We start from the raw sequence: 23,950 nt of genomic DNA on the forward strand, positions 1-23,950 counted from the left end.
TTCTCGTTCTCGCATATCTTTTAACTGCCCATGTCAATGCTCTTCATTGTCTTTGTTGACTCGCTCAGATTCTCGGTATCACTAGTCTCCTAACCACCCGTGACAATACTCATCATTTTCATTTTTGACTCGCTCAGATGCTCGGTGTCGCTTGTTTTCTAACCGCGTGTGTCTTTGCTCTTCATTTTCAGTTTTGACTTGCTCAGATTCTCGTTTTCGCATATCTCCTAACCACCCGTGTCTTTGCTCTTCATTCAACCAGCCCTGGCTGAGCTTCGTTGAAGTAAGGATGCCAGGACTGTTTTAAAAAGTTTTTTTTTTAATATCTTTAGCTTGAATTTTCACATTTTAATGTAAATTTTTATATATATGTTTTTTTCTGGTGTTGTGCTGAAGACGGCCCTTGGACGTAGGCCCGAAATATTCACTGAATTGAATTCCATTGCCTTGAAAATTTCCCTATTGTTTCTATGTTGTGTTTGTTTGATATGAAAACACAGTGTGGTCTTCGTCACTATTGACAAGACCAATACGGGCAGCTAAAGCAAAGGGCATTGCTAAATTGTCTGAAGTAATCAAAATACAACATGAAGAAAAAAGACAAATGTGATTAGAATACATGCAACATTGAGTATCGAAACTTATCAAAAAACAAAATGAAGAACAAAGACACGGGCGGTTAGAAAGTAGGCGAAAACTAAAATCTGAGCAAGTCAAAACTGAAAATGAAGAGCAAAGACACACGCGGTATAGAAGACAAGCGACACCGAGAATCTGAGCAAGTCAAAAATGAAAACAAAGAGCAAAGACACAGGCGGTTAGAAGATGTGCTTAAACAGGAATTAGAGCTTGTCAAACAGGAAAATTGTTTCTAAGTTGTGTTTGATGGTCCAGTTTGTTGATTTTCACCCATTGTAAATTTAGTGTATTCGAGCTGTTCTCTCAGTCCTATCAAGTTTGATAGTTCAAGTGGCTACAAAGAGTCATCATTGTAATAATTGGAAAATTTCGCTTTTTGAGCCTTCCTATTGACATTATACAGCTGGTTGCGCTCACTGGTAGCGTTCCACGTAGCGAGTTGGTTCTATCTAACCAAAAAACAAACCAATCTCAAGATTTTCAGGTATTTTTCATGTATGACTGAATTATTCGAAAACATTAAAATTATTGGTCAGACACCATAAATATTTTTTTGCAATTTGACATTAGATGACAGCAAGCTAAGTGATTTCAATGATGCTAAGTGATTTCAATGACGGCCATCTCCGTACCGACGACTGTCAATCCTCATCTGGAGAGAAAGAAGACAGTCACTTTGGACCAGGCAATCGGTTTGCAAGATGACAGCAACCTAAGTGATTTCAATGATGACGGCCATCTCCGTACCGGACTGTCAATCCTCATCTGAAGAGAAAGAAGAGCCTAGTTTATCTGTCACTATCGATCTGAACAATTTTGATTTCGTGTTCGACGACGAAGAGATGATGTTCCACCTTAAGTGTTCAGGACCAATACTCGCACCCAGATCCAAAAAATAGATCCGGAAAATCACGTCACTCTTTGTACAAATGGAAGTCCTCAGAACAGTTTACTGGTTTGAACTTCAATTTTGAGCCGATTGACAAAGATCAGGGACCATTAGACCGAAGCAAATGGAAGCTTCACAAATATTTCGTGACCTACTTCTCCAATAGTTCTTCGGACAGATGGCTTCCGCGATGAATTATCACTACCAAAAAACAAGTGAGACAGGTACTTCAAGCTCCAGAGTAACTTGAATTTTGCTGTGGAAGATGAATACAACCAAGGCGCCAGAGCTACAGACCGACTATGAAAAGTAAGACTACTTTTGGAAGAGGTTCGTAGAATGTGCACATCCCTTGAAATAGGAGAGTTCCTGAGCTTAGACGAGCAAATAATCCCATTTTCTGGACGATGCTAAATGAAGCAGTATATCAAAACAAACCCAGCCCTTTGGGTTTGAAGAACTTCGTGCTATGAAAGAGGAGAGTTCCTGAGCTTTGACGAGCAAATGATCCCGTTTTCTGGACGATGCTAAATGAAGCAGTATATCCAAAACAAACCCAGCCCTTTGGGTTTGAAGAACTTCGTGCTAGCTGGTTCATCTGGCCTGGTGTATGCTTAATCATTTACAAGGAGAAGACTACGTTGTCGGAAGACCTCCAAGTAAAGGAAATAGCAATTGCTGCCGTACTGCATCTAAGTAAAGGCATCACAGAAGGGACCAGCCTCTTTTTCGACAGGTTTTTTTACTTCGATGAAACTTCTTGAGTATCTTGACGCTATAAAAATCAAAGGAGCAGGCGCGCTGATGAAGAATCGTCTAGAAGGAGCTACAATGAAACCTGACGGAGAGCTGAAAGACTAGGTAGAGGAACGTCTGTTAGTTTCGATCGAGAAGACAGAAAATTGCTCTGACCCAATGCTATGACAACAAAACCCTTTTCCTAGCCTCAAACAGTGTTGCCAAATTACCTGAAGAAAAAGTAAGGAGGTCAAGGTTTCCCTGACCTTCCATACCTCAAGGTTGTACGCGATTACAACCAGCACATGGGGGTTGTAGATATATGGGACGGAATGATCAACTACTACTGGCTTGACACGCCGACCAAAAAGTGGATCATTCGGGGTTCTTCACCGCTTAATTGATCTGGCCCTATCCAATGCCTGATTACTCTATTGGAGAGACTCAGTCAAACCTGGCCGTTCCTGCCGACAACTCCTTTACTTCTGGTTCTAAGTCGGAGAGTACCTAGCCATTGGGAAAATTTGGACAATTTCAGCCGACCTTCTTGAGTCTGACATTGAAGACGTAGACGTGACAATGGAGGAGGAAGCCTCCTCGAAAAGTAGAAAGCGTTGTCCTTTGCCTTCGGAGCTGTAGCGCTCGGCTGCAGCAAAACATTTCCCAAAATTTGATGATAGCCAGAAGAAGTTCTCGCTGTCGCTAACAAGGTTGTCCAATGTACACGAAAGTCTACTGCATCAAGTGTCAACTTTTTCTTTACTTTCATTTTTTACCAATAACTAGTTTTGCTCCTTTTTTTTATATTGCAATATACATTTTAAAAAACACCAAGCTGAGAACACTTGTCGAACTGGTTGTAAATTACCCCCCAATCAACCTAATTCCTTAAAAAAATATTTGACCCTGGATAAACGTTCTACGATTTTCTGTCATTGACGAGTTTCAAATTATATATATATATATATATATATATATATATATATATATATATATATATATATATATATATATATATATATATAAAATTACAGTAATGATGATTATTATAATAATAATAATTACATCTATATGTATACATGACAATCTATATGTAATATTACATCTATATATGTATATAATTACATCAAAAATTACGGTTGATTTATTAGTACTGAAAATAAAAGGGTTAAAACAGACGGTGACTGTTGAATTAAAGTTACCTGCAGCTTTTCTTATGGCTTCCAGGTGAAGATTAATAGACGTTATTTCTTCTATCCAAGGTTTAGCGGATGACGAGCGCGTTACAGCATTAACTAGAGCTTGACATGCACTCCATAGCCTTTGAGCTTTGTGAAAGGTTAAATCGCCTTCGACACGACCTGGAAAAACTTAGTTACTAATGGGAAGACCAGTACTATTAAATCAGAAATGAGACAAAGGTACCTCATGGACGGCGGTTACTTAAAAAAAACAAAAAAAAACAAAAAAAACAATACATATGAAACCATTTGCCTCTCTACTGCCAAACAAATGCTGGTGGTTCCTTGCAAAAAAAAAAAAAAAAAAAAAAAAAAAAAAAAAAAAAAAAAAAAAAAAAAAAAAAAAAAAAAAAAAGATCAAGATACGGATTCTTGGTATTAGTTTCATTGGCTTTGCTTCTGAAAGCATTATCATTTGGTTTTGTCAGGTCCCAATTTTCAGATCAATTTTGCCAGGACAAGCCAGACTGGTTCACAGATTTTTATGTTGCCAAGATTGTTAAAAAATTTCAATATCAGCCATTCGTAGAACCAGCTAGCTGTAGAGTCCTACAGAACCACATTGTGGAGGTTGACAAATCAATACTTCATAAGTCAAGTGCATTAGAGTAGAAAGTACTTTAGTTATGCTAACATTAGCGTCAATTCCCAAAAGTATGAGGGGGAGGGCAAAATTCATTTTTCAGAGTCTGGGAGGAGGATAATTCAGTTTTTTTTTTCAATTTTTCTCAATGACAATACCGAAAATAGAGATATTAGAGAATTCAAATACAAAAAAAAATTAGAATTTTCGAAATCCCAGGAAGGGGAAAACTAGGGAGCAAGTACCCCATTTTTTCTACAGATTGTTCTAGACAATATACCTCCCTTGTTAAACATACCTCAATACCCAAACCCCTCCTGGGCGGTTCACTCAGCTAACCCATTATTTTGGCGAGCCACAATTCTTATGCAAGCTTGACGGAGGTGGTCGATAGGGGGCCTATGCCTCTAACCATCATTCTTAAGTCCCCAACACTACCCAGCATCGTGGCAGCATATCCTCGTTTAGTCCGCTCTGTATTCATCTCTGTTGAACCCTTACCTTCGTCACCATTAACAAATTGTGCAATTGATAGCCCTCCATTAGTTATCCTTACTTCTACCACCTCAACCATTTCCCTTACTGACATTAGAATAAACGTATCATTTAAAAATATATTTCCAAATATAAAACAATATAATCATCGATCTGGTTTTCCATCTTTTATGTATTCTAAAATCTCTTCTTTTTCGTGCGTGTAACACCCAGAGCCTAAACTGCAAGACGGTTGTTGAACTAGAGAGCCTAGTAAGAGCCTAAGATACTTCAGTAATTGTTAGTGTCAGTTTGAAGTATACACTCTTGGCTATTGAGTTTCTCGATAAAAAATACATACATAACAGTAATTAGGCTCTATAAGATAATATTTCGAGTTTTAATCCGTAACGATGTCAACCATCAAAATGGACAAGGTTCGATTGGCTACCAAATCAATATGATATTTTTAAATCCGTTCCTCGGATAGCTGATCAAAGTGTTTCTCCTGTAACACTTTTGCTGGTGAGCCCGACAAAGGGTTGCTACAACACTTAATGTTGCCTAGGCAACGTAAAACTAGTTTCCTTTATGATGAATTGAAGATAAGATTTACCCAAAGCACTTTTCTTTCAAGACATGTCATAGCCCTCATTCGGGTTTATACTTTGGCTACAGCTTTAAAACATTCAAAATATAAGATTCATGCTTTAAGGCTGTGTTGCAGATGCAAATAAATCTGTGGATGCCTTAGATCGTCAGATTATTATAAATGATACAAAGGCTTTAGGTGCCCAACAATTCGTCTCTCCTTTGCTAGCTAGCTTTCCGTCTACTCCAGAACTATGTATGACTCTACCAAATAGCGAAAAAACACTTTAATATCTTTTCCCACTCTCCAGGGTACTAAATTGGGTTAATCCCTCTTTTTCTTGTTTAAAATCCTGTTTAACCAAGTTTTAGTAGCGAAGTTGACTAACATTTTGAGTTTTTGGCGATTTGCTGATGCGATAAACGTTTGTTAAACCCGCATTGCTCATGAATCAACTATTGATTCGTTAATAGTTAATTCTTATAACTCCCTAGAAGAGGTTAGCTCCAGCATAACTAAAAGCGTTTCACGTCCCATTCTTTCCAATCTCTCTCCCAATCCAGGATAATTCTTGTTTGGTTAAATTCAGGACTATCAAATTACTTAGTATCCAGTTAGATGATGCTCTTAAATTAAAAACAGACACTTCTCAGGGGATTAAATCTACTAGTACTATTTGCTTAGTGTTTGGCGTGCTTAAACCAACCTTTGTTATTTTATAGAATGAATTCTATCCTATTCAATTGTAGTCCTGACAATACAAGAACAGGCCATATTTTCAAGTAAGACTGTGTCTTTAAGACTAAAAAGATTGTGTGACACTCCATATTGAGTCCAAAATGTAAGCAAGAAAAAAAAATAATCAAAAACAGACCATGCATCTCAACCTGCCAATATTAACCAACTACATATATTTTAGTTTCCGTAAATAAGTGCCAGATCCAAAACGTCTAGATTGCTAAAACATGCTATATCTATTGATAAAGCTTGATAAACCTCTACACTTGGCAGACTAAAACAATCATACATAACTTTACTCATAAATACGTACAAAGCGACTTAAACTGAAACTTTCACATTAAGATTGTGAAATAATTTTTCATTGACCAAACTAAATCTAAGCGCTCCATCGCTTCATCGTTAAATTTTACATCCCATGCCAAAAATGAATTACCATAGGGCAAAAACGTGTATCAATTATTTTTGCTTTACGCTAAACAGTTATTCTTACTTGAAAAAAGAAATTTTTATATTGGTCTTTCGTCCAAAAAACCCAGTTAACGACAAAATGTTTACAAAACTGGTTCAAAGGACTAACTCAAATAACTGAAACTGGTACAAGGGAAAAGATATTTCTAGAAATTTGTGTACCATTGAACGAAAATCCTACCATTAAGTAGATCATTCGGGGTAACACGATTACAAGTGACTTAAAAGTGATTTAAGTTTTGTTGAAACTTAAAAAGTAAAATAAAACTATGAACTTATACATTAAAGAGGAATTTTAGGAACTTTAAAGCTTCCCTGCAAATAACTCGACGGTTTTGTAAATAAAGAGTCCGATTCAATAGATTACCAGAATCAATTACCGAAAATAATAAAAGTATTAAGTCAAAGAGTATTACATAAAGCTTGATTAAGGCTGGTCAAAGGAATCGATTGGTAGTAATTAGAACTTTTTTACCTCTTAGTTACAGAAATGAAAAAAAAGAATATTTTTTTTATAATATATTCACAAACTTCAAGCTCCTTCATTCTCCCATGACATTAGGATCCAGATGTTTGACATCTCTTTTGTTATCATGCATCCCATTTGAACCCTGACCAAAAATGATCAAATAAGTTACCGAATATGCATCTACAGTCACTGTAGGAAACTGACCTGAAATTTGGGTTAGCTTGGGTTTTCACACAAGTAGTTCGATCCAATTTTCATTGAAAAGGACTAGCTTAGGTTCCATTTGATAAATCCAATATAAACTTCAGAACACTTGAGTTATTTCTGGGAAATAAGTTTTGAATAGTAGATGATAAGAAAAAAATCGAAAGGTATTAAGCTAGAAGACAACAAATTTAAAGAATAATGACAGACTGAAAAATGACTATTGAAGTGCTTAATTGTAAGCAGTTACCAATGTTTTACCTAGAATGCTCTTTATAGGCTTTCTCCCATGCCAAAAACAATGTTATTACCAGCACGGGTTAGATAACAACTTTTGCAAATGAGAAAAGAAAAAAACAACACAAAATGGAAAAATCAAAAGCCGCTTAGCATCTTCAGACCCAAATAAGAGATGCTACGGATCAATCCGTAGAAATCAATAGATCGAGTATGATTTGTTTAGCACAATGGAAGGCAAATTCCCTACTTAAGATAAATGTAAACTCTTGCCTTTCGAACTAAAGCCACTGGGATAAGACATAAGACAGTTTTCGCTTAACCGAAAATTGATTGTCAAAATCGGACAACACTTATAACTCTTTTTCGAGAGTTGGGGGACGGGGGGTATTTTTTTTATATTTTATATTTAACGAAAAAGTATCGTATGAATCAGAAAATCTGCTTTTTCTATACAACCCCTTCCCAATTTTTATTGACAGATAATTACGAAAATTCTGTGCAATGAACAACCAAGACACACTTCAATGAATTACCTTTGATTGCACGTTCAATTCCTTTGATTTGGCCAATCATTCCAGCAACTTTTGACTCATAAGCAAGCTGTTCTTTAATCAATGAATCTTGAAGGTGGTTGCTCCATTTATGAGAAAGTTCTTTTTCCTGAGCAGCCAGAAGATCAGTGACATGGTCTGCATGAGCAGCAGCTTGTCGCTTTAACTGAGAATGAAGCTCAGCTTCAAGTTCTTTTTGAATTACTGCAAGCTATAAAAATATAACATAAAAAATTTTTGACATCTAAGAAAATCTTAGCTTCTTGACATCCGATAGTGATTTAACGGTCTTTCTAAATGGATTCACCGTAGTTGACTTGAATATATTCGTTCTCTTATTCTTCTTCTTTTTCATGGTAAATCAATTTGCTTAAGTTACGACACGTGCTTTACATACTGTTGTCAAATCAAAAAAAGATACTCCAAAGTCAATTGAAAAAAAATATATAGAAATTGATTTGTACCGTTAATTCTAATTTTGTTAGTAAAATCAAATGTGTTGACGTCATACAGAGAGGTAGTGTCTCCTTCCTTATAAACATCATATAGAATGAATTATCTTAAAAACCCGAGAAAATAGCCCCCATGGAACTGGGACCTCATAGGAACATTTGATTAATAGGGTGGGCATTTTATTTATTATTGAAAGTACTAAGTAGGGGATTTTCACTTTGTGTGATTGAACGACTCAATGTAAGGCACCACCCACCGAACGATCAGTCTATGGACGATATTGGTCAATAACTCTCTTTGGTAAACGTGCACGGACTTCATCTATGACCCGTTTTAGTCAACAGTGCATGTACTCCGTATTGAATCAACAGACTCTCCGACTCCAACGTGCATACAGTTGGTATCCAACCGTCTTCGGTCAAAAGTGCGGTGGCTCCAAATCCCATCCCTTTCGATAAACAATCCGTATGGTCTGCCTCTGATTCCTTTTGGTCCAGAGTGCGTAGTCTTCCACTCCGGTCACGATTAGTAGACATTACACGTGCTCCGTCTTCGACCCGGTCAAGAGTGCGGAAACCCTGCCTCCGACCCCTTTCGGTCAACAATCAATCAGCTATGTCTTCGATCCTTTTTGGACTACAGCACATACGCCCTGTCTCAGGCCCCTCCTTGGTTAACAGTGCATGTGCTTCTTATATAAGCTCCTTTGGTCGATATTCCGAATCTCCAGCTACAACCCTTCTTAATAAAAAGTACCAACTCTTCATCTCCAGCACTTTTGTTCCGAAGTATTATGCTTAGTTTACGACGTTCTTTGGCTAACAGTGTAATCGTTCCGTCATCAGCCCCAAAAATGCGTACAATCAATCTCTGGTCCCCCTTTACAATGAGTTTTACGCTCTTTACTTCGACGTGTACAGTGTAGTGTATGCATATACTCTGTCTCCAACTCCCTTTGGTGCTCAGTTCACATACTCCATCTTCAATCTTCTTCTGGTCGACACTGTGAACTCCCATTTCCAATCTCTTTGGATCGCATCATGAATATTCTAATCAAAATGAGCTTGTGCCTATTACACAAACAGTTTTTGGATTCCTACCAAAGTTGGTATTTAAAGGCTGCTGAGCTTGTTGACTATTAACCTGACGCAGCAAATTCAGCAAATAAGTTCAAAGTTAAAACATAAAAAGGCGATATTTAAGGATTTATCAGGTCGCTGCTTTTAAATATGATGGTAATATTTCACTGTAGAAATCTAAAGCAAAAGCACATGAAGTGCATTCCACAAACATGATGCATAAACAGTGCTTGGTTTTCATCAAAGTAGTTTCATGGTCTGTAATTCAGCAGTTTCAAGCTCTCGAAAAGTCAACACAGAAACTTTAACACAGGAAGGTTTTCTGCTCATTAATTTGTTTTCTAAATGGTTACTAATGATTACTTTGTGGGGTAGAAACGCAATCAATAAAATACCGTGCGAAAGTTAGTGTAAACGAAAGAATTAAACTTAAAAGCTAGTCAAACTTACGGCGAAGAGAAATTACCACATATAAAGGCTAAGGGCTCTTATTTCAGGTAATTTCTATAACTTTTGAAGCTACTGAATTATAAATTGCATTTCCTATTCGTTTAAAATTTTATCTAGAGTAGTTCCTGCTGATTTTGACATATTATTTATGTCACGTTTGACATATTAACAACTAATTCTGACTATTTCAGGTTTATTTCTTTTGAGAAAATTTATTTACTTTTTAAATTAATTTATTTACTATTCAAACTTATTACTATTATTAACTTCTAATAGTACTATTAACAGCTCCTTGTGGCCCTCATTGTGACTAAGCATGCTCTTCCTCCCCGCCCATCTTCCCAAAGCTTCACTCTTTATTCCCTCCCATGTAGTCTCAATTTCCTTTAAAATCTTTCTAATGACCTTTTTTCACCCCATTCGGGGGCGATCTGCATGAATTTTTGCAATCTATCATTAGTTATCTGCAAAGCGGCCTAACCATCCTAAATTTTTTTTCAATATAGCCCTTGAAATTCAGAGTGAACCATATTTTATTAAAACTTATTGTTTGGCGCATAGTCAGTCAAATGAGTACCTAGCATTACCCTAAGAAAATTCTCGTCAAAAAAATCAAGCATACTCGTATCTTACTTAATCTTTCGAAGTACACATGCTTCACAGGCATTCTTGACCGCTAACATTACTTTGGTTTCAAATATATTGATATTAGTTCAATGACTTATCTGTTTCTTCTTTCAGACTTCTGAAAAACAACCCATACGTAGGCTATTCTAGTTTTAAATTTCCGCTACATCAAGCATATTAAGTAATAATCCCACTCAGATATGAAAAGCTGTTCAATTGATTAATTTTTCACGTTAGCTAGCATCATTTCTTTATTGTCATTTATTCCTAGTCCGAGTGACTGTGTCTCATGAACCTATGTAATGATAAATATATATAATGATATGTGACACTCAATCATCTGCATAAACTAAATTTAGACGACTTCTAACTTCCAATTTGATTACACGTTCTCTCATTACACACAGTCCATTTCCCAAAACTCATCAAACTTTTCCATATAAATGTAATATGACATAGCCCAGCTCAATTCCTGATTCTACGCTGAGTGCAAGGATAGGACCCATAAAGCTTTTCATAAACAACAAAACCCTGGATTAAAGGAATCTGACATCCAGAGATTTTTCAATTATCAAGCCAACTTTGAAAATGGGGTCAAAGCATCAACCTCCTTCCCCCTAAAACCACACTGCTCTTTCCTGAAAAGCTGAACTTTCGTCTTCTCTTAGTGTCATAAGTTTTAGAATAAAATTTAGACAATTTTTAGCAGCGCTCTTCTTTAAAAAAAAAAATAATTTACAATGAAATTATAAAGTAATTTCATTTACATAAAGGGAATAGCAGATCATTGCACCATTAAACGAGTCTCAAAGCAAACTAGAAAGTTTCTCAACGAATAAACAAATTATTTTCTTGTATCGCCGTTTGACATAAAAAAAAAAAAAAAAAAAAAAAAAAAAAAAAAAAAAAAAAAAAAAAAAAAAAAAAAAAAAAAAAAAAAAAAAAAAAAAAAAAAAAAAACAACGCTTTGGCTTTCAGAAAGAGTAAAATTTACAAAATGAACAAGCACGACATCTTTAATCTTTTCTTTTATGCTACAATTCCCTCTGCGTGCGAGGGCAATAATGTTTGCAAGCTAAAAAAAAGAAGCTAAATTAGAAAAGAAACAAGCTAACCTGCTTACTGTATCTGATGCTGGATTCTCTTTCTTGCTTTTCTAATTCCACACGAATACGGGTTTCCACGTTTGAAATATCCTCCTGTCTCTGTAGTTCCAAAGCAGTCCGGAAGCGATGTTGTTCTAAAGTCTAAAATAAAAATAATAAAAAATTAGCTAGTAAAAGTTCGTTATGGATTTTAAATGAAATTCCATTTCCAGCTTTTCAAACCCAAAACTAGGAATGTAAACAATCGCTCAATAACAACTTGCTATTTCATAAAATTTCATTATTTTCACGGTGACCAAATCTATTTACTTCTTTCTTAAGACTCCATGAAACCTAAAATACTAAACTTCAGCAACTTTTCAAAAGGAGCATCGACTTAAGACCTAAGACAAAAAAACAGTATACAACAGAAAAAGAATTATGCAGAAAGAATTAAGAAGCATAATTGAGAAAGAATAATTCTAAAATTCCACTTCATACAAAATGGGGTATAGCACTTTAGGACACCCCAGAAGCCTGTCTAGAGTGATGTTTACGTTACTAGGGAGACAAACGTACTCCCCATAGCTTTCATTGATACAACACATCATTCTCGCTGTTTGGGACCATTATTTTCAATAAAATGGCACCAGAGCCATTATTTCCAGCAACTGGATCATTATTCGCAAATTCGAACCGCCATTCCAATGAAATTTTTATTTTTTGCTTAATAGAGTTTTTCTAATTTTGGCTACAGATTTAGAAATGTATAACTTAGAATGCTCTGAACGAGCAGGCATAGGCATATGGAGTCTTTATAGGCACATAACCTATGGCAAAATCTAACCCCATTAAGGGAGAGCGGCTGGGACGCAGTTACACTGGTAAGTGACTAATAGATCTGGAAAGAGCATTGATTTGGGGTGCTCAATGGTCCATTTTTTTTTCTTTTTTTGAATCTGAGTTTCTCTACCATAAATTAACCCAATTTATTTTATCCTCTCTTCTGGACTAAAAGTTACACTACCGAAATTTTCACTTCATTACTTCGAGGAAAAAAAACCAACAACTTCTGGATGGACTTAAGAGTATCTTACAACTTAATGGTACGCCAGCCCCCACCCAAATTCCCTCGATATAGCTCTAGGCTATATGCAAAACTTGGCCTGATAGGTGTCTCTGTGTTAGCAGTTAAATGGTCCGTTTCTATTTTTTAGATGTTCTTTCTGGTACTAATGTGAAAGGACTGCTTGAATAGAGGGACTCCTGTAGAAACAACTCTTGGCGAGGTATATATAGATATCTTGTGGACTATCAATTCAGAAGTTGTTTTTATCACTACTTCCGTTTATAGAATGGAATGAATTGCCATGAGACTTGTTGAAAAGAATTGTAGAAAACAACTATTTATTGGAAAGATTAGTAAAAAAGCTGAATAATGTGGATTCAAGACCAAGAATATAACTGAGGTCTTTCATCTGGTGGCCGTATAGCCCATAAATGCTGATTTAGTAAATATTATGTAGCAGTCATTCTACTGACGGTATTTAGTATTCAATTTAAGCAATTGCTCCCTCAGACATGTTTATTCCTACTTTTCCAGTTAAAGAAGGAGGCTGGTGGTATCCTATAAGGCACAATCAGCATGGCATCAACCATAGTAGTAACTCAGGCAAAGTAGTCCACTTAAGCTTCAGTTCAGTGTCATCTATTAAGAGAAAATGCTGAACTACTTTAAACAAGCTTTTTCATGATTTTTTTTTTAGTCACCGTTTCCCTTATGTTGTTGAAATGGTTTAAGTGTAACTCAATGCTGACGTAATAGATTTATTCAGGGCTGCTCAGCAGTATTTACTCAAATAAAGTTGATTGGCTACAAGATCACAAAATGAAAGGTTTCAGCTACATTCTTGGTTCTGAATTACACCGATTTAGCTTTCATGTTATTCTTCCTAATAAACAACAGCAAATGCGGCTCCAATAAGTAATATAAAGTATAATGGCAAGCCATTCTTATCTATAGAAGGAAGTAAAGACTAAAAACCAAAGTGATAGTTCAGAAGATGTTTACTAGAAAGATCTAAGCCAAAATTCCTTGCCAATAGCTGATCCAATAGGAATTCCACCAGTCACGCAGTTCTTTAACCTTAATAATAGAGAGCAACGAAAAAAAAGAAGAAAGAAATGGACTTGGCAACTTATCCCACGTGAATTACTACCAGGTCAAAGTTTTGTCTATTGTCAAAGACCACATCCGGGCATTAAGGGGAAAGGAGGGGCTGGGATGCAGTTAAATTAGAATCAACTAAGAACTACATTAAAAAGATATTTTCTAAATGCAATGAAGCAAAAGCTTTTCCACGATAGCATTTAGTTCAGAAGAGGGGATAAACTAGACAGTGCTAGTTTATAGTTCAAGGCAGAAATCAGATAAAGAAAAGAACCATACAATTCGATTCCCCAATCAACTTTCTTTCCAAGCATAATAATCGCCGCCATTGTAATTGCATTCTAGCAATCCCCCCCCCCCACTAGCGGGTTGGACATGTCCTAGACTATATACGAAACTTTGCTGATTCTGTTTTATTTTTTATTGGCTTAATTTTGAATTTCGAACCAACTGTTGACCAGGAATAAGCACGAGAATGTAATGCAAACCCACAAAACCAAATAGGTATTGTAGTCTACAAGATGTAGCCCAGGACTACATCTTGTCTCACTGGGGCCTAACTGGTATGGTGGTGATTATCATATTTGAAAAGAACTTTGAATGGGGAATCGAAAGGTAGATTCTTCTGTATTTGATTGCTTTCCTATAACCATATTCAACCTATAACTACCCCTAATATGTATTTACCCGCAAAAACTTTCTACTAATTCACACACACTGATATATATGGCGTCTCTGGAGCAATTTTGCCTTTTTAATCAAACTCTGCCATCTAGATATTTTATCCTCTGCTTGCACAACTATAGCTGCTTGTTCAGACCATTTGGAATTATAAATGGTCAAAACTATAGTCAATAATTAAAACTAGTAAGTCTGCCAAAAGCCACACTTTCTTTTTAATCTGAAATCAAGCCAGCATCGAAAGATATAAAGAACTGTAAAAAAAGCTAAGAAAACTGTATATTTTGCCAAAACATAAAAATTTCATGGGAATTATGGTTTAAATTTAAGATTAGTGGCCTACTTTTTGATGAAAGATTATTATAAAATGAAAAAAAGGTGGATTGTAGATAACAAACCAATAGTGATGATGACGACATTGTAGGGATTTTACACTTAAAGGAGCGTGACAGATCCTCCCCCTGACGTAGCCTACCTGACTGCAGAGTACATCAAAGCCCATCTGCATGTCATCTTCACCGATGGTATCTACGTAATTGCTTGTGCTGATAAACATGCTTGACAGTAGCCTGTTTTCCATATATATATACTCCATATTTAAAATACTGCAGGCCCTAAAAACAGTCACATCACGTGCATGCGAATTTTCAAGCTTCTATAAATAGTTTAGAAGTTGTTTAATCATTTTTTTTTTTAATATTTCTACAGGACGTGCTTTACGAAACATAAAAAAATTATAAGAACACCCAAGCACGTGTTGCAATTCACGGGTAGACTTACCTGGCTTTGTTTTTTACTTAGTTTAAAATCTTAGTATAAAAAGAAGAGGATAAAAGCTGACCTTACTTATTGCAGGTGACTTTTCAAGTGTACATGTATGCTTAAAGAGAGCAGATTATGTTCTCTCACTTATGCTGCAATGACCTGATTTCATATGAACGATTGCGCTACAGCATTTATCTTTGAATTATCTTTGTTTAGCAAAGAAAATAATAATAAACGCCTAACCACGTTAGCATAGGGTAGCCCTTACATTCTTTGGAACATAAAAAGAAGAAAAAAAATATACCAAAATTTCGCATATGATGTAGAAAATACAAACAAACTTTGTGTCTAAAACACATTCAAATTTCAAATGCATTGCCTGCAAAGTAATTGTGCTGTAAAAAAATGGCTTTTGATTTTAAATGAACGAGTATTCTTCCTTAGTTTGACTGAGACAAGTCATATTTGTGCTTTGAGGAATACTTCAAAACTGTAACTTATTATACAATTTAAAATGAGGTAATCTGAAGAAAACTTCTTGTCTAAAATTTTCAAGTCGCGAAATCGTTCGGGCCATACTAAAAAACACTATTTGTCAGACTAATCAAGGTGTGTTGTTTGTTTGTTTTTTTTGTTTTTTTTTTTTTCATTAAAAAAGTATCCATCACCAAAGAGATTTCACCTCGTTAACCTTAAATCTTAAAAGTAATGATCCTTAATGTAATATAGAACAGCATAAATGTGCTATAACCAACAACTTTACATCTTATATGTAATACATTCGATAGTTTAACTACATTAGAGTGTTACTACATAGATGCAAACACCCAAACTTATCATGGATATGAGTTTTATCGGAACCAATATCAGTCAATGGATATTTTATTCCCCTTTTTGAAGATTTTTGTAGAAAAATTTGTCCTTGCACTCATTTCTAAGACGAAGTCACTCAATCATTTCACAAAGATACAAAAACATTAAACTAACAAATTAGAAAGAGAACACAAACACAAACCCTTGACTGGATTCCTTCTATACAAATATCCCATAAAAGCGCTCAGACAAAAACAGACGCACGAGTACTTACTGGATTCCTTCTATACAAATACCCCATACAAGCGCTCAGACAAAAACACAAAAACAGACGCACGAGTACTTACTTTGTTTATATAAAACAATTTTAAAAACACTGTATCTGAACTAACTCTAGTTTTGCCCAAACAATTTAATTCTTAAAAAAAATATGGAGAGTGAAACCCCGTTTTCACTCTCTAGTTTTGAACTAGTGAACAATAAAATTATTTTCCGCTACTACTTTGTTTTTTGTTTGTTTACACTTAAGATGTTTCCAATTTTTGCCCAATATCCTCTAGATCTTACTCGCTCAAACAGCGTCCAAACCCTACCCTGTGCGTTTCCTTAGGAAGACTGTGTTGAGCAGTTTTCTAAAGATAGGCGTAACAAAAGGGCTGTGGTTACAGCCCCACTCCCCATTCAATCCAAAAAAGATATTTCAATACTTCTTCATCACGGACAAACTACTCCAATAGGAGGGAATGTGATCAGACAAGCTTGAATAAAATATATTCACGCTTCTACCACTACTTTATTTTTTACCTCTTTCTGGTTGTCCCGACATTCTCTATAAGAAGGAAATTAGGATAATTTACCCAGGTCGGTGAACTTCAATTATTACGTTATTTACTCGTTTCACTTCAATGGTACAAGAACATAAACGTTATAAACAGTTTTAATTTCCCCAAATCTGTATTAAACGTAATGATTCACATAAAAAGAATATCGCATATCATGTTGATCATTGCCCTTTGACAACATTACCAGCTTGTGTTATTTTGTTTCTGTTTAGATACTGAAAATTTAGTTGAATGTTTTGACAAATTATACAATTTTTTTCTCTTTTATTCAACCTAAGCTTCTTCGACGGGAAATAAAACTAAACAACAGCTATATTCTAATCATGTTTTAATTACCATTCAACTAAAATAAATCCTCTAGCGGACTGAGACTTATTTTCCCTTGAAGTTGACATTCTATGACCGATAATTCGCGGATCTATTTTTCAGTTGACTCTATTAAAAACAACAAATTTTAACTCATCTTTTAAGTTTTTCTGTACGATGGAGAGGCAGTAGAGTTATATTCTAGATGTTCTCTTTCGTCCAACACAAAAATAAGTGCAACACCTGATATAAAAGTCTAACCTGCCGCGTTGTACACCCGTTCTTTCCTGGCCTCGGCGTCAGGAACTAGCATCCCGATTGTGACGGAAACACTGTTTAAAGCAATGAAACCCAAATAACTTAATGGTATCCCCCAGATGAACCAAATTTCATTGTTTCCTTTTATTTATAACTTATTTACATTTTGTCAAACAAATTAATATAAATGTTACTATGCATGGCCTTATCTTACTTGCATTTGCATCAAGACCATGCATTTTCTCACCTGGCATCTGGAATTCAGATGTTAAGTGGGAATTTACTTTGGAGAATTATTGTGTTGGTTTTTAGTTAACTGGATTTCCAAATCAGGGGATGGTGCTCCTCCTCTATTTTCGCACTAATTTGTTAGAGTATCAAAAAGTGAACCCTACCTGGGGCAGATGCCAAGAATTTTCCCCTAGATAAAAAGAGTGGAAAGAACCGAGGCCGGGATCCTCCACAAAACAACACATTCCCTTCTACATAAAAGAAAGTTCTAGGCAACTGCATTTTAAGGGTGTGTCAACTATAATACACCTAAATAAGACTATTGGTATTAAAGAAATGTAGTTGACCTACTATTGTGAGCTATCAAAGGCTTCAAGTTCTTTTGAGATAGGTTATCCGACCAAAAATCTTATATTTAAAGAATTTAAATACGAAATAACAATTATTGGACAGAGAAGTGTAAAAAAGCGAAAAACCGACACTGTTGAATCAAGAAAACTACTTTGATTTAATTCAAGATCCTTTTCTACCACCAAAATTTAAAGCGCACATGTTTTATCAAATCCTAAATATACTCAATACTGAGGAAGGGAAAGAACAATGTAAGGAGAAAGAATGTTCGGTTTTTCCAGTTTCTACAGTGAATGCCATAGGGTGGACAACATTCATCACGTGAACGTAAACTGCAGACGAGCAGAAGAATATAAAAGTACCGTGGAACGTATCCTAAGGTCACAAAAATCTTTTATATAGATGCATTATTGATAAAGGAGGTTCCCATCAAGCATAATAAGAAATAGGACGAATAGGGATATCAGGTCAATGGAACTGATATTGCGGCTTTGAATAGTGCAAGTGAGCCGCAATCAAGGACGAGGGACATCTGAGAAAATATTAGCTATATCGGAAAAGATAAACCGAGTGGAAGATATGAAGGTATGTAGAAATCTAAAGGTTAAATATTACTGTGAAGATAGCCCATATAAGGTTAGGTCTAAGTTAGAACAAAACTTTGGCATATATTGTCTATGCATACATTTTGTGCTTATTTCACAACGTAAAGTAGGTTTCTGTAACTACTTCATTGTTTTTGTTTTTTATGTGCTTGCCAATATTTGATACCATTAAAGAAGTGCTTCCTGGTAGGAGAGGATATGCAACAAGAGTCATGCTCACTTTTTTTTTGTTTACGTGCAGTGGCCCTTCATATTTACTAGTTTATTGTCTACTATATACCAATTAAATTAACAGTTGAATTGTTTTAAAGATAATGGAGATTTAAAAGAAACGGTAAGACATAGAAAGTTAAATTTAGATTAAAAAGGGAGATTAGAAAAATATTGCTGTACCGAGCGAAGTAGCAGTCCCAGTCAATTGCGATTAATTCTGTGAGAACATATGATGAAAAAGATACAACGTCGGAAAGGAGAAAAAACAGAGATTGCATGTCTTCTGGATAACAAAAAATTGGTAAGATAGGAATATACTCATAGCCAATTCCTTGTAAGTGTCAACCAGAAACGTTTGGCATGACTGTTTTAAATCAATATCTATTTTTCTCAAATTTTTTTAGCTATCTAGTGAACTCAAGAATTTTGTTCAGACTACAGATGCATAAAGACAGATAACAAAGGCAGTCAGACGCACATGCTGATGTACCTGTTGTTTGGCCAGTTCCTTTTGAAGCACAATAATCTTCCTATAAGCATGAGCCAAAAGCATATTCTGCTCTTCGTCTGTGAGCTTGGCACCCTTGGTGTTTGGAGATACTTCAGGTAGAATGCTGGATAGCTCTAGCTAAACAAAAGAAAATAAAAAATTGCATGTATAGATAGATATATATAATATCTTTCAACAAGCAGAAACAACCTAACAGAAACAAGCCAGGTTTTTATCGGTAGAAAAACGCTTAAGCTTAGAATATCGTAAAAAAAGGAAAAAAAAAACCCGTACTGATATACACGCGAGTAAACGTTATTATTTTATCCAACGTTAAACTTGAATTCCGATATTAATGTCTCATCGACCAGACTGACTACTGAAAGCGTTCGCAGAGTTATAAAAATAGATTTATACTAGAGTTAACCCTGTTTTTAACCTTAATTAGGAATATTTAAAACCTGACCTTAAACTGTAATCTAAACTTAACACTTCTTGACAAATGCTACTGACTACTCCCAAAACTCCCATAACTGACTACTAAAAAATTGTAGATACTCATTTATTTCCATATTTTACACACAAAGAAGACCAAAATATTTGATTAGCTGACAGTCGATAATTACATCTAGGAGCATAAACGAGTATTACAAAAATAAGACACACATTTGGGAAAAAAGAGTCGCTTAGAATCTCGTCAAGTCCATATTTCAAAGACAATTCAGTCGCTCATCAGCTTATGGTACGCATTCGTCGTCATACTAACTTCCCTAAAATCGGGATTTTTTATGCATAAATCAAACAAAACAAGATTTCAAATTCTTAATATCAAAGCACAAATATAAAAATCGGGTGAATTGGAGACGGTTTTTTGAATTATGGAACTAGTTGAGAAGGAGCGATAAAATCTTTCAGCTGCACCCTCGAAAATAATGGCTGTTGGAATACTCATTATGTTGTTCCTACTTAATATTACCAATTCGACAGTAAGTTAGCATAGCAGTTGAGTTTTCCAAAATTCATATCTTTATTGTCTATGGATAATTTTAATTTTTTGGATGCAGCCCAACGAACTTTTAATTTATATTTAAAAAGAGACGGATAGAGAGCACCGTAGGAAATTACTCAGGTGGTACGTACAATCGATCTGACAAATACAAAACATTTACAAATATCTAATTTTATTTATCAGCATCGCCGTCCTGAATCTAGGCCTATCAAGAAAAATTATTTAACTGAAAACAAATATAAGCTAGCTGATTTTGTCTTAAAAGTAGTCCTTTAAAATATTATTTGATTATAATATTCAGCCCATGGAAACCCGTAGGATAGTACATATGCATAAATTATTTAAGGAAAAACACTTAAAATGCTTAATGAAGGCTATACAGCTTTTCAGAGGCAATTTAGAAAAAATTTGACTGTTTGAAAACTTTGGCGGGAAAATCCCCCCCCCCCCCAAAAAAAAAGAGAAAAAAAAATTGGTTTCATTGAACATGCCAAATTTGTAAAATTTTACAGGAAAAGAGTCTGCTTTTCCTGTAACGAAGTATTTACATCACAATGTCTGTTGAAAAGGGAGCTGCAGAAAGGTAGACCATGAAAAACAACAACAACTTGAGAATGTGGGTCATAATGCTATAAAAGAATACAGGTCATCGTGAAAAAAAAACAAAACAAAACATTCGATGATTGTCTTTTTTACCTTTTTTTCTTATACTATTCTTTCTTTCTTGTGCTCAAGAGCTTTGCTGTGTGTGGATAAAAATTTGCGATTAATTTTTATTCTTTGAACTAAACTAGCCTTGAAGTCCCGTTCCTCAATAGTTTAATGTTTTTATTTTCAAAGTTGTGTCATGGTTGTCAGTTACAGTTAAGATCTTCATAAAGCTCCAATTTCGATTTTAATAGGTTCCGGGTCACAAATTTACATTTTCCTACCCTATAATGCGCATTATTATTCCCTCTCGCACGACGTTATAAGCGGCGTTATTATTCCTTCTCGCACGGAAAACAGACGCTCATTTCTATAAATGAGTCATGGTCTAATTCTGAGTTTCATACTTAGTTACAGTAAAAGAAAATATGATTTTTACTTCAACCACTGTAGTAAATATTTCAAATAAATTTGAACTAAAGAAAAGAAAGCTAAAAATGAGATAAGATACCCGTAATTCATCTCTTGCTTTGTCAATCAAATCTCTATACTCTTCCATTATTTTGGCATCCGCTTGTGCCTGCTGAACCTTAGCCCGAGCCGACTCCAGTTTGTAAAGAGACCTAGCTGCCACCTCGTCCGCCATAATTAGATCTGGTGTCTTGATCAGAAGACGATTCTTCACTCCACTTGCAACCTTCTCCTTTAGATGGGCAACCAATTCCCTACGGAAACAAACAGTAAAACCCTGTTTCTCGTACTAGCATACTGACTTCACTTTCACTGTCCTCTTGGTCTTGTCCAAAGAGAATGGGAAGCTTGTAAGAGTTAGATGTACGGAAATTCAACATAGGAAGATAGGAGTTAAAAACCATTAGCACCACTTATAGTGTGACGCCAGATTAATTTGCAGTGCCATAGAATTAAAGCTAAAATTTCTGTGTAAGTGATAATTAATCAGAATTATATCTTCAAAATCACTTAAAGTCAGAATCTAGTCTGCAAAACGTAGGCCAAGATATAGTAGGCATACAGAGAACAGAGTTCTAATTTGTTCACCCTGCTTCTTAAAGTACCTGAAAACACAGGTATGCAGTAATTTTAGGTCAAACACAATCGCCAAACGCTAAATGGCATTCGTAGGTATACTTACGGGCAATAGTTCCCGTTTCCACGCTTAAAATTTTCCCAGACTCATTCGTCTGGTAACTTATCTAGTCTACTCAAATAAGTTAAGCGAGCCAACAGAATCCATGAATAGCACCATTGAAGAAAACAAACATTTAAAACATCACTGCTGAACAAGGACAAAGCACACACCAAACGCCAAACATTGCACATACACACACAACACGCATAATACACTGCTAACCACACATCAAGCACTATGCACCCCAACCATCTAATAGCAAGGTCAGATAATTGTACTGCAGTGTCAAAAGAAAAATATTAAAAATAAACCATCCAAGCATAAATATACTACCAGATCAAACAATAAGACAAGAAGTGAATATACTGCCAGATGAAGTGACAATAAGTAGAAAGCACTTGAACGCACTGAGAAAAACGCCTAAGAACATCTTAGGCTGTTGAATAGAATTATATGACATTCACTCGACCAGCGATTTGATTTTCAATGAACTTACAGGTTGAATTATGTTCTACAACACAATTTCTACTGCCGATCGGCCATAATTTGTTTTATTTGTCCTTTCTACGAGTTTTTTTTTTTTTTTTTTTTTTTTTTTTTTTTTTTTTTTTTTTGTTCATCTGACAAGACTGGATAGAGATGATGAAGATTGAGACGGCACTGGAAAAGTGATGAATAGTTTGTTCGTAAAAACAACACACACAAAAACGAATCCTAGTTGGTACAATAAAACAGGGCATACCACTCACGAATGTATTTTTTTCTTTCTTTTGTAATTCAATATTGAAACGTACTTAATCAATCCTGAACTTATTTCTTTTTAAACATATTTGATTTGAAGATAATTTCCTTTCTATGAAAAAAAAACCTCTAAGAAAACCTCTAAAAATAAAGCACAAGAATAGAAATTATACGAACAGGAATTCAGACTAAACAAAGGTCTAAAGCAGATATGACGATTAAGTAAGTTTTTAAGTAAGTTTTAAGTAACTAAGTAAGTAATTAAGTAAGTAATTAAGTAAGTTTTTAAATAAGATAAGAAAAGTAAGTTGTTTTTTTTTAATTTGAGACCTTGCGTAGTTCTCAATTATTATTAGTATGGGCAGAATCATCAAACTGAGCCAGGGCTAGGATCACAAGTACATATTCCCTCCAAAGAATTCAACTAGCTTATGTAAAATTTTTTCTACAAAGTTTCCGAAGGTTTAAGCGCGAAAATTAAACGAGGCTTGCGCTACGGCAGAAAAACAAGACATTAAAATTCTTACTTAATCAAATTCTCTCTTCAAAGGCTGCATATATCTATATACATAATCATATTAGACCTGGAAAAATAAACCCATATTCAAATAATCAAAATCAAACCTGGCTTCCTGCAATTTGGTCTCGGCATTTCTAACGGCATCCAGTTTAGCATAGGCCGCGTCAGCTACTGGCTGAAAAACTTCTTGAGATGTGACATTTGGCTCTCCACTTTTGTCTAGGGCATGATAAACCATGTCCGTATGTTCTAAAATATAGCTATATACATTATCTATGCTTAGGCTACACACAATTTTAGCATAGTAATTTTTTTAGCTTGAAAAAATAACCTGGATAGGTCAAGACTATGGCAAAACTCGCTTTTTTTTTCTCAGGGGTGATCGTATCGAACCTACGGTCCAATACGTGCAAATAACAGTTCAATAAAGACAATTCCTTTTATTTGACAAATCATTTGTTTATCAAGTAAACAAAGGTCAATGGTATTGACAGAAAGTAAATGTATTTTTATTAATCGTCTGTATTTTCTTAATCGTAGGTAACAACCATAAATGACCTTGCAGTAAAGCTATATGACGACGTCGGTTGCAACAAGGGTTAACTCATTACAACATACAGCTTTAACACATCTT

The 23,950-nt window shown here is 35.2% G+C and overlaps 1 protein-coding gene across 2 annotated transcripts in view; it reads right to left on the reverse strand.

Moving 5' to 3' along the window:
* Positions 1-23,950, reverse strand: part of LOC136027235 (MICOS complex subunit Mic60-like) — a 73,608-nt gene that overhangs the window by 12,416 nt on the left and 37,242 nt on the right. The window contains exons 6-11 of one of the 2 annotated variants that reach the window (XM_065704294.1): positions 23,421-23,565; positions 21,417-21,630; positions 19,249-19,386; positions 11,554-11,685; positions 7,812-8,040; positions 3,469-3,627 (exon numbers count right to left, since the gene is read on the reverse strand). In XM_065704294.1, coding sequence (XP_065560366.1) covers positions 3,469-3,627; positions 7,812-8,040; positions 11,554-11,685; positions 19,249-19,386; positions 21,417-21,630; positions 23,421-23,565 — 1,017 coding nt within the window. Of the gene's footprint in view, positions 1-3,468; positions 3,628-7,811; positions 8,041-11,553; positions 11,686-19,236; positions 19,387-21,416; positions 21,631-23,420; positions 23,566-23,950 lie in introns of both variants that reach the window. The other variant, XM_065704293.1, reaches the window with a different exon arrangement.

Source organism: Artemia franciscana, chromosome 5 (assembly GCF_032884065.1).
Source record: "Artemia franciscana chromosome 5, ASM3288406v1, whole genome shotgun sequence".
In the NCBI taxonomy this organism is placed as follows: Eukaryota; Metazoa; Arthropoda; class Branchiopoda; order Anostraca; family Artemiidae; genus Artemia; species Artemia franciscana.